At 37.1% G+C, this 12,423-nt stretch overlaps 1 protein-coding gene across 1 annotated transcript in view; it reads left to right on the forward strand.

Annotated features, from left to right (window-relative positions):
• Positions 1 to 247: 247 nt before the first annotated feature.
• Positions 248 to 12,423, forward strand: part of LOC114352643 (dystrophin-like) — a gene marked incomplete at its 5' end in the record, with an annotated part of 132,012 nt that continues 119,836 nt past the window's right edge. Inside the window, one exon of the mRNA XM_028304317.1 lies at positions 248 to 667. Coding sequence (XP_028160118.1) covers positions 248 to 667 — 420 coding nt within the window. The remainder of the gene's footprint in view (positions 668 to 12,423) is intronic.

Here is a 12,423-nt window from a genome sequence, read left to right on the forward strand (position 1 = left end):
AATTTAAAGCTACATTACATCACGTAATGAGTTTGATTTAATTAAATTACGTTGCTCGATGATGAATAAATTCATAATTTAGCCAATTGCGATACAGGCTGTGTTCCAAACAGTTTTAATAAAAGCAAATAGTGAATCTAAACCATTGACACATCTCCTGATGCAACGCTGAAATCCAGCTCTTCATGAGATCAACTTACCGTTGCATCCAAATGCGAAGAAGGACTAACTGAGCCACAGTTCATAAAAACCACGAGTGATATCAAAATGGCGCTGGAGACCAGCAGCTGACAGAGACAGGCCCGAAGAGTGGAAGCTGCAAAGGGCCTCCCCAGGCCTAAGGCTCGCCGAGGCCCCGGGGACATGGCCCGGCCGCCCCCGCAGTGGCAGTGCGGGGGCCGGCGGAGTCTCAGGCCTGACAGGCCCGGGCCACGGGAACACCCAGGTCTTCTGGGAGAAACACAGACCCCCAGGCCTCTGCTACGGCTGCGGAGGTGACTGGCAGTTCAAAGGTGCTTTGAAGGTGGACGTGGACAGTTCGGAGTATACGGGTTATAGATACTACTTTAAGAAGCCAGGATACAGGATCAAGTCGCGCTCGTGCGAAGACGCGAGGTTTATTCATATCAACTACGTTCTTCTTGCGGAGGTCAAACACTTCGAGAAGGTTAGTGTGTTTTCTAATTACTTGTCTTTTTGATTAATGCTCTCCTTCGGCTTACTAGTGAAAAGAAGTCCTTTTTGTTTGTTTTGTTTGTCCATTAAATCAAATCAAATATATTTATTAATAAAACATAGGTACAAAAGGTGATAATTATAATTACAGCTCTATGCTTAATAATTATAATATAAATGTATTACGAGTATATCAGCACTGCACCACAGATCACAGTAACTAAAGGGAGATATGACAAGGGGGCGGGGCCGGTGTCGCAGCAATATGCCCAAAAATAGAACATTATGATAAAGTCAGGGTTGTGATATTTTGTGTTGTTTGTAATTAAAATTTAAAAGATATAAAATATCGTATAACTTATTGTTACTGTATGTATAGTGTTTAAAGTAAAGATGATTATTACAGCCCGTTTTCCAACTTTCCATGGATTGTAACTTTAACGTAATCCAGGAAAATGATTAAAATCCCGTTCAGCCCTAAAAGTACACGAAATTGCTCGCTCCCCACTAATTCGCTTTACATTCGCTCTAATACCGAATTGTTAACCGAACCACCGCTAATTTTAAAATTGCTCCGGCAATTTAATGAATTTTAACGGGATAGTTGACCGACATAATATTTGCGACCTAATTCACTGATTAATGATGTTGATTTATTTAAAAACTTATTGGATCTAGAGGCTGGACTCATTAATTTTAATTATTGGTTGCTAAAAATACTAAAAACACACACACATCGAAATTGAAACAACAAAAATGTATCAAACTATTGTTAAGATTTGTACATATTTTTGTAATTATAAATCTTTTAAGGCGTTAAACTCTTAGTCGAATTATCCGATAAAGTGTTCCAAGGTTGTGAATAAAAGAAGTACCATTTCTTTTTGACAAATTTCCTCAATCGACCTTGTACCTTGAAACATGAATAATAATGTCCCTTATCTCTAAAAGGTAGATATCGGAAACGAATTATCTTCACCCAAAAGCTTCTCTAGAACATTAAAACGAAATGTTTCAAAATGAATGATATTGTGGGGTCCGACGCGGGATATTTCTCATTCCGAATATTAAATCTTTTTATCTGATTTCGGTAAAATATTGCGGCTGATGAATTAACATATTTCTCTTTTATATGGGTTCTTAGAATAAGTAATTTGTCGGCCGTTTGGTGTAGTGGTTCAGAACGTGCTACTATGCCAAGAGGTCCCGGGTTCGATTCCCGGCCGGGCAAAAATTGAAATGATGAATTTTAATTTCTGTGACGGGTCTGGGTGTTACTATGTATAATATGTATGTATTTAAAAAAAAAAGTATATAAGTAGTATATCCGTTAAGCTAGCACCCATAACACAAGCATTAAGTTGCTTACTTTGGGGCTAGCTGGCGATGTGTGAAATTGTCTAAAGAATTATTTAGAATGAAATAGTCTGGCTTTCTAATGTATGACCTCCTACGAAAATATATTGGAGTAAAAGATATTTGATTGTAGCTCCTTGAATTGCGAGTTTGACTCTATTCTCGTAGGTCTTTATTATGAAAGTAGTGTACTATTACTATCCAATCAATCATGCCATAGATTACCGGTAATACGAATTTCTAAGTTTATTTTGAGATTACTGAGGAATAATTCTCCTTTATCGTCCTTCTACCCTCATAACCCGAGGTGAGCTGGTATCTTGTCTTGGAGTAAGCATGATCACGTTAAGATAGAACTATCTTAGACCTCATAATCATTTACCATTTGTGATTGATAACAAAATAATGCATACTCAACTTTACATTTAAATAAAATAAACTTGAATCTGTAAGTTTTAGTTGAGTACATCCCACGATTCAATGGATAAATTGCAATGAAAATTAATTGGCGATTTCAACTCCCTTATTTACGATAGTTCGTCCCACTAAATTCCTGATTTTACTCCCTATAAATCCGTCCAAATGCCCACTAATTCTGTAGTCACATGCCGACTATACGTCGGTCCACAAATGTGGATAATTACTAGCCGGTGCAACGGTAAACGCATTACTGAGGATTACCGATTGCCTCTCAGTTGCCGATTGGGAGTGCAGTGATATGCTGCACCGATGCTACCTTTGAGCATGAGTAGATTAGGATTGTGGAATGGAAATTGTGCATATTATTACAAGACCTTAAACGTTATCAATCCATTTACCTACCTATTTTCATTAAAATGAATAAGAAACTACTTCTGGCGCAGTCAGGCAAATATGCCAAGAAACCGGACAAAACTTGTCATTTTCAATAATTTAGGTCTTCTTTTGCGAGGCCTTTGTGTGTGTGCGTGATTTATTTAAAAAATAAAGAATAAATTAATGCTTAGACCTGTAGGTAAGCAGTCCATGCAATGTAAATCTTAGAGGTCTTGAATTCTTGATGCCTGGGCAATATTCTTGACAACGTTAACCACACGTAGCATCCATATGGCAGAATAATATTTTTACACACCAAGAGGTTGCATATTTTTCTTTACAAGTACAGTGCATTATGCTAAAATTATTCAAGCTCACCTTGTTCCTGCATGCCTCAATTACTATACCTACCGCTCGGTTGCACCGCGTTTATGCATTCACGCCGCCGCGCCGCGCCGCTTCGGCTCGCGCCGAGACCGGACGTGATCCGGTTTGAACCGGTTTACGCGCGCCGAGAACCGGTTCAAACTGGAGACGCCCGGATTATTAGATTGCGGATAAGGAATTCATATGTGAAAGAAATTAGCGGCTTTCACGTGTATTTAATAAAATTAATAATGTAATTATGTGTCTGCCAGCCTAACGGATTTTCTTTTTCAATAATCCTTTAAACAGTCCTAGCTAGTTTGACAATTTGATGTAAGAATAGGTTCAAAACTACTACAAAAGTTCACAAATCCGACTTAAAATTTACTTAGAATGAGTATTGGTGAAATTTTCGGTAATTCCACTTCCAAATTAACCTTTGAACCAACCAGAATGTGCTCTATTATAATAAAAATATACTTATTCTTTACTATTTTAAAGTTGTTTAAAAAGTCTCTTGCATTCTAGCCAGACTAATAAAAAGTATGACTTATTTAATGATCTGTAAACATTGAAAAGCTTCTGAGCAAAGTTGAAGTATTGCAGCGAATAATTTGAAGAAATCCAATTTATTTATTTAATTAAATAGAGAGCTACAGTTACTTCAGTTATAGTTATTACGGTTCTCAAAGCTTTAGTTAGAGCTTTAGCGTTCTGAGACTTTCACTCAGCTTTATATCTTTCGAGATTTACATCTTTTTATGCAGTTGCAAAATAAATTAATCAAATTATTTTGCAGTGGTCACAATCTCAGTTAGTATTTCAAGTTGATTTAAGTATCTTTTTCTACAAGTAAATTAGAGAATTAAGTACAAAAAGCTTTTTCACAATTTGAGTTTTATCTGGAATTCGAACCCAGCACTGAGTCGAACAACATTGACTTAAAAAAGTCCAATAATTAAACTACATATTTGACCAGCACCGAGCATAAGGTTTCAGAGCAAATAGAAATCTGTTTTACCATAAGGTGCAAGAGTACAATATACGTATATTTATTAATATTCTTCCAACTTGAACATTGATACTACTCGTATAAATAAAAAAATAAATAATTTTGTAGCACCCTTTGAAATAGTAGAACCTTAATCCATCAGTAAATAAATTCTTCACTAGTTTTTGCAGATGCTTGTTAAAACAACTCTGTAAATACGTATTTGAGTCTGTAAGCAAAAACCTTTCCAGTTAACAAGTTTTTGCGCGAGGTTATCGCAGGTGGCCGGCCCTCTGTATCTGGTTAAATCCGTCTACGACCGGTTACCAGACCGGGGATTACCGCCCTGATCCGGTTCTCACTCGTTTCGACTTGATTTATTCACTTTAGGGAAACCGAGAGTTTTTTAGATGAAGCAGTTACAAATGTTTTGATATTCGATGATTTATATTCTGCCGTTTAGTCATTTGTGGAGTTGGAAATTTTTGTATGCTTTATGAAAAGTTTTTGAGCAGTGACTAAAACGACTTAGTCCAAGTTGTGTCGAAGTAAGCTTAATGTTTTCCCTAAATGGTTGTTCTTTTTTATTTTTTTACCCACTTTTCATACCTAACCTTTATCTAAACTCTTATATTTTGCTTTCTTTAGCATAATATGCCAAAAATTTCGTTAATCTTAATGGTGAATAAGGTGATTAGATACCTTATTAGATAATTACACTACCATGCATTTGTCGTTATTGCAAGTTACCTTCCCCGTGTATCCGGCTAAACCTAGCCGGCCGGTTACCAGCCGGGGATTACTGCCCTGATCCGGTTCTGCAGTCGTTTCGACTTGATTTATTCACTTCGGGGATTTAAAGAGTTTTTTCGTTACAAATGTTTTGATATTCAGTGGTCTGGAGTGATTTATCGACGGGTTTAAATCTTTAAATGTTGCGGATCCACAGATTTGGTGTTCGAACGAATATGCAAAAGTTGTTTGTTAGATTTGCTTTGCGGGTTTTGCATTCTATGCTTTATGTATGATGCTTTTTGAAAGACTGAATTTTTTCACTCATGACCTACCTAGTCAATGTTTGAATGCTAGAGGTCCATAGTCACTTTCTATTGTGTCGAAGTCCAGCATTCTACTTCTATCGTTTGATGACGATGATAATGATGATAGCACACCAAGTCTAATGGTCAAAGTTGTGTCTTGAAATTTGGGATACAGAACGCTGAATAAATAAGCCAAATCTTAGTAACCACTGTCGATTGATAATGATGTGTATTTCAGTCTTTGACAATGGTGACATCACTATCATTTGAACACAAAAAAACAAAACGAAAGCAATGTACCTAAGGGCCCACGGTGACTTTTTGACAGCATCGCGATTAACGCGCGTTAGTCGCATTTGCGACGCACTACAGAAGTAATGCCAACGCGCTACTCATGCGCTACAGCAGCGCAACTGCATCGCTACCAAGTCGCCGTGGGCGAGGGCCCTAACCGTTGTAACTACCCGCCTGTTAATAATAGCCGTTTATTCCATATTCAAGATCTTCCCAATTGTCATTCAAACAACAGTCGGGACAGCCTCCACCTCGTCCCTCGGGAATCGGGACGTCACGACATGTCCGTCTGAAATTATGCAGATTCGAACATGACACAACCACGCGTTAAGGAGTCGAAAATTAACAGGAATTATAAGTTAACGAGCCCCGCCCGTGACCGGCTTCACTAATACCCGGATCAATCCGAGTAAAACCGGATTAAACCGGTCGCAACCGGACATTAGTGGCGCATCGCAAAAGGCCGGTTTTTTGTTGTCATTTTGATTACGATTTCATTGCTTCAGAATCGTGTTTGAAGAGGGTTTCTGATGTGAAATATTTGGAATGCGTTTTGAATTGTTAATTAGATTTCTGTCAGTTTGTAGCCAATTTTATTTATCTATTTGGATTACATTTGCAATTCTAATTCCGTTTTAATATTCCTTTGCTGAATATTATGTATGTTATTGTAATTTTAATAAAACGGATGTGAATCAATTTCTCAATTTAATTACTTATCCATAATTTACAGTTCCATAAATAATGTTTTTATGGAATGAGGTATAGAGCTAGGGAGGGCACTGTCAAATAGTGTTTTGCTAGTGAAAATCTATTTAGTTTTGTCAGTCACTATAACTAACTGTTCACCTCTACTATCTTCCTCAAAATAAAACTAATGCGCACCATTTGTTTATTTTCTATAAAAATTACGTTTTATTACATTTTTCTTCGGCATGTACCAAACTACAGCATTTTCCAACATGCTTCAACGTTTGCGAAATGACGAATCATTTTGCGACATCCATCTCTGAATAAGTATTCATATTTCTGAAACCGCGTGGTTTGGCTCACAATAAAAGCCATCGGGAAGCCGTCCCGACGCGGAATCCCGGGGGAGCCCGGGACTGACTGCCGGGATACCGGGATGCCGGGATGCCGGGATACTCTGCATTCGCTGACCCAAATACCTCCGTTTGTGCGCACTTTTGGCCAAATATGTTGTTACAGGTATTTATCGTTTGACGTTACAACATAATTTTTATCAAATCAAAATAAATAATCTTTAAAAAGACTTTTCCATAATAAATGACAATTCAAACTGGTGATCAACGCGACTTTAACTTTTTTTTGTAACAAGGATGGCAGGCTTTGTATCTAAGATGTGCACATCATGACACACAATGTAACTGAAAAAGATTGACAATTCAAACACCTTCAAAATATGGTCGTATTCTTAGAAAAAAACATTACATGATTTTTTTATGCAAGACAAGGCAGGTATTTGACCGCAACCGCACCTGGTGTTAAGTGAGATGCAGTCTAGGATGGTACATACATATCTGCCCTGTAAATGCCTGTTCATTATGTATATTTTATGCAGTATAGGTTAGTGTCCGTGACTCCCACTCGGCATGGGGCACACTGAAAACCAGGGTCGTGGCCTTCCTCACCGGGGGCCACGGCATATGCTGAGTGGGGTCCCATTGCGATGGGCATCGCTGTGCGACAGGGTGGCACTGCTCAGTTTACTTTCTCTTCCATTGTATGTTTTATGTCACCTCTGTCTTATTTGCTTTTTTTTTATTTACATCTTTTGTCTTTTGTGATGTCCATGGCAATAAATGTTTCTTTCTTTCTTTCTTTCTTTATTCACTCTCGCCTTGAAAATGATCTCTCGTCAAATGTTTTTAGCACGTTACTTCTTGACTTACAAAATTTATTACGGTATGTTTCCCGTTTTAAAACAATCACCTAGGAATTCAATCAATCCAAGATTGGTTCTCGAAGTAAACGCAGTTGCAATAAGATCTGAATTATTAAGTGAGGGTAGTAAAGCCGGGCTTAGGGCCGCATCAATTTAACGATACGGCACAACCGGCTCCACACCTGGGCCCGCCATAGAGTAGGTTAACGCAGATGAGGCGGTTGCTTGTAGGCAGAAAATAAGATTTGAGACAATATTGTCGCCATTACCTAAAAAAAAATTAAAAAGCAATTTATTGCCAACAAAAGGTTGTTGTAACAATGTTTTTCTAGCGGCTGCTGCACTAAGCCGTGCTTGTGTCGCGGCAGCCTTAAAATGTACTTAGTTTAAAAGACCATAAAATATCAATTTAAAACGACAAAGGCTGTAGACCTCTATTTTGAAACAACGCTCTTGTATAGGTAGTTGAATGTAAAATTTAAGAATATAAGTCCGTGGCTGAGTTCCACCAATCGGAAGTTGGAATTTAAGTAAACTTAATTTTTTCCTATTTTGATTCTACTTTTCAATTTTTTGTCCATAGTGTGATTTGACTTATAAAACCTAACAGTGATACAGAGTGTACATTAAGTAATTTAATTGTACAAGTTTTGTAAAAATCACGAAATTGATTCAATCCAGTATTTGTTAACATTAGAGTTGTTGCTGTCAAAGATAACATAAAATCTGCTGCGCAAAACTTAAAATTGTAGCTGTAATTATTACAAAAACGTTTTCTTAGGCACAATATCTTTTCATTATCTTATCTGTACTTATTTTAATCTTTGCAAATAACAGCCAGGATAAAAGTGTTCAGGTAAATCTGCTTGTAATAAATCCCAGCGTCTGCTTGTAATAAACAGGAGATGGATCGCTATTACAATATTGAAGTCCAAGTATATTGGAAGGATACTTCTAATGAGTTTCATAATATTTCCATTTAATCATTATGAATTTCAATTAAACATTATCTAATGATCCTTGGCCTGAGTTATCTTAAAAGATGTATAGCGATGGGACCACCCAAATCGAACTGCTTTTGATATAGTGGTTATGAACTCTAGTTATTAGACCAGAGGTCAGGAGTTTTATCTCTACGGTATAATGTATAAACATTTTGTATACCTACAATTTAAGTCATACATGACATTTTTTTCTGAAAATAGGCTTTTAAAAAGCGCTTTTACACGTTCTAGTATTACTTTAACCCTACCACTGTTTTGGGACACTAACTTCCTTATTCACAAACGAGTGAAACAGCAAATCGAATGCACAACGTTGAATAGAGCTCTCTGATTGGTTCGTGTGTCACCCTGTGCTTTCACGCGCACTGTGAGATCTCATAGTAATGTTTGTGAATACGGGTGTAAATACGCCAGTTCTCTTCTCAGACGAGTATTTTCTGTTATTACTTCATCTAAATCAATTTAAAAATTCTACTTTAGTGTGATCGAGTGACAAAAAATCGTACACCACGATAAAAACCGTAACCTATGATAAAATTGACACCCCGACTTTAGTTAGTCGCTGAAACCAACACAGCTATAAATAAATAAATAANCGTGTGTCACCCTGTGCTTTCACGCGCACTGTGAGATCTCATAGTAATGTTTGTGAATACGGGTGTAAATACGCCAGTTCTCTTCTCAGACGAGTATTTTCTGTATTACTTCATCTAAATCAATTTAAAAATTCTACTTTAGTGTGATCGAGTGACAAAAAATCGTACACCACGATAAAAACCGTAACCTATGATAAAATTGACACCCCGACTTTAGTTAGTCGCTGAAACCAACACAGCTATAAATAAATAAATAAATCTTTGGACAATTTCACACAGCGCCAGCTAGCCCCAAAGTAAGCAACTTAATGCTTGTGTAGCTTAACGGATATACTACTTATATACTTTTTTTTTAAATACATAAATATTATACATAGTCACACCCAGACCCGTCACAGAAATTAAAATTCATCATTTCAATTTCTGCCCGGCCGGGAATCGAACCCGGGACCTCTCGGCATAGTAGTCCGTTCTGAACCACTACACCAAACGGCCGACAAAAAGCTATGTTTTTTCACCGTTTGACATGACAACTACACACGCCCACTTTTTAACCACAGACTAAAGCGGGTACAGAATAAATCGGCGGGAAAACCACGTGCATTTACACGGGGAAATACCTGTGAAGATTGGGGTGACATAGTTCAATAGATTTTTTGAGGACTATCGAAGTATATTTTTTCCATTCTCAAAAATATTACGTGTAAAAAATAGTTACGAAAGATTTTTCTATAAATTGTGTGATTACTTTAATATTACTGAGTAGTGAGTATTAATGAGATGTTACAATGTCCAAATAAATAACAGTACTTGTACTTGTCATCCAGATAAAATTACCGACTTTTTTGTCAGACGCACATTAAGCTACCACTGCAGCACTGTGGCAAAAGTTGATGAAATAAGTTGTTTTTTTAACTGTGTCTTCTACTCCTTTCATATTATTGCGCATTTTATAACTGTTCCTATTTTTACAAGCTTTATTTCTTAATTAATCTTCAAAGCCAGAAGTCCTACCACAGACAGGCCACACTTATTGTCACCCTACTTACACAACCGAATTTAAAACAACAACGTGAGGCAAATGCGAAATTCACGCGGAACAGATTTCGGCTTTCAATTAATGCGATGCGATGCGATCCGACGCGATCCGGTGCGTCGGACTATAAATGGACAATTGCCGGTTTTCAGCCATAATGAAACCGGTGTAATTGGATTTATGAGATGTATTTGCTTTGTTCTTTCTGGTTTTTATTGTTCCGATGCTTTCTGGTGGAAAGTGATTTTTAAACGAACGAAGAATTGTGTTCGAGCAAGCAAAAATTGGATGGTGAAAAAACTGATGAATGTTCCTTGATAATGTATTATGAAAATTTGCAAATGTGTTTGGGTTTTCAAAGCTTGAACTTCTAGGTATCGATTAATTTGGCAAATAAGACTTAACTCATAAGCATCTAAAAATTACCCTCTTTTTAACACAAAAAGCAAGTAGTAAATTCATGGAGATTTGAAAAACTTCAAAACATGTTACAATAAGTTTTAGTCATGTAAAAGTCAGATTACGTATATTTTTGTTAAAGAAACTCACCTATCAACTATGTAAAGTGTCAAAGTGTATTGTTAGTCTCAGATTATACCTTAGCCACTTTATCTCAGCTAAAATACCTTCCACTGGCCGTATTATCCTGAAAATTAACCTAAAATCAAAACCCTCGCAAACTCCACTAAAAGCGTCCCGCACTAATTAAGGGCGCGCAGAACAAACGCGGGCATTATGATTGACGACGCTAACGACCGCGCGCAAAACAAACAACACCTTTACAGATTTGCATCGGAGGGTGCCGCCACATTGGGGTGGGTTCCCCGAACGTGAACGTGATACGGCATGTCCACGAATATTGTGAAAAAAAAATCGTTGATACTAAAACAAACACACAAATGTACAAAAAGTAATCGTACCCAGAATTCTGGCTGCATTTCCGCGCTGAATGGCCAAACTGATTCGTTGACCAAGAAATGCGACAGCTCTCCCATTGCCCGTCAATTTTTTTTCTAAATTACAAGATAGATACAGAGTAAATACAAATGAGTAGGTCAGCTCACATACAAAACGCGCTCGGGCGTTTCTATGAAGATGACCTTCTCATTTGTATTTACTCTGATAGAGAGCTATTTAATTCCATTCAATTATAACAAAGTAATATCTATTGAACAAATAGAATCATTGCACAGCATTTTAGAGAAATTGAGCTACCTTTGTAGTTAAATTATTGGCAACTATATTATTAACCTCAGAATAAAATACAAATTAAAATGTTAATAATAAGATAAAATGTAAGAAGTTAACTGTGGTTATTTTCTTGTTTTTTTGCTGCGCTCGTTCGCGATACAAAACATGATGTGGAAGCACCCTTATTCCCTCATGAAGTGTACGGCTTGATGGCCGGGCTACAGGAATTATGATATTGTGGCGGAGCTAATTTTGGCCAACGGTGTAGTCTTTGGCAAATTAGCTGACCCACTACCCTTTTCTTGGCACTGTATCCTGCAGGATACATTCAATTTCAAAAAAATCTCACTCAGTATTTATGCACGTAAAACGGAACGCAAAGTTACTTTTTAATAGCGTACACGTTTCCGAACGTATCTAACTGTCATTTGTCAGATCTAATTGTCAAATTCATTCAAAAGCTGTCAAAATGGCGAGCCGGTTAGATGCAATCCCGCGGAAGAAGGTAAATTTTTATTTATTTTAATAATTTCTGACTAATAATTATGGTGAAAACTGGTTTTATGATGCTTTTTATGTTTGTGTGTGTGTTATAAAGTAAAAAAAATGCAATGATAGCTGCATTTGGCTTCGCAAACAAACGTCAAAGTAGATTGTATCCTGCAGGATACGTTGCCAGGTGTCCGAAGATTTTGTTTGGACGGGTAATGTATCCTGTAGGATACGTTGCCAAGATCACTACAATTTTATTTATGTACTAAATTCCGGGAAAAAGGCAATTTGGGTATAAAATTAACAGGTATAATGGCATCTAACAACTAAGTAATAATAACCATATAAGTTTTAGTAGGTATCTACTACTACTAACCTAAAAGTTTTGCTTAACCTAATGCATCAAAGCTTTCCATGGGAATGAGAATGGGTTTCTTTTTTAGGGAGGGAAGCAACCGTCGTTTCACCGCGCTCGGAAAATATGTGCTCTTGTACCAAAACCGTCGAAAAAATCTGATGAAGATGAATCGGAATCTGAAGATGAACTTCAGCAACTCTCAACTAGATTGCGCCATGTTGAAGTAAATGATCCTGATGCGAACTTGGATGATAATGATTCTTCGCCTGCACCATCATTACCCTCATCCATGGAAAACTTGTGTTTATTGTCAGACGGAGAAA

Source organism: Ostrinia furnacalis, unplaced genomic scaffold, assembly GCF_004193835.3.
Source record: "Ostrinia furnacalis isolate ACB-3 unplaced genomic scaffold, ASM419383v2 OfSCF1411, whole genome shotgun sequence".
NCBI lineage: Eukaryota > Metazoa > Arthropoda > Insecta > Lepidoptera > Crambidae > Ostrinia > Ostrinia furnacalis.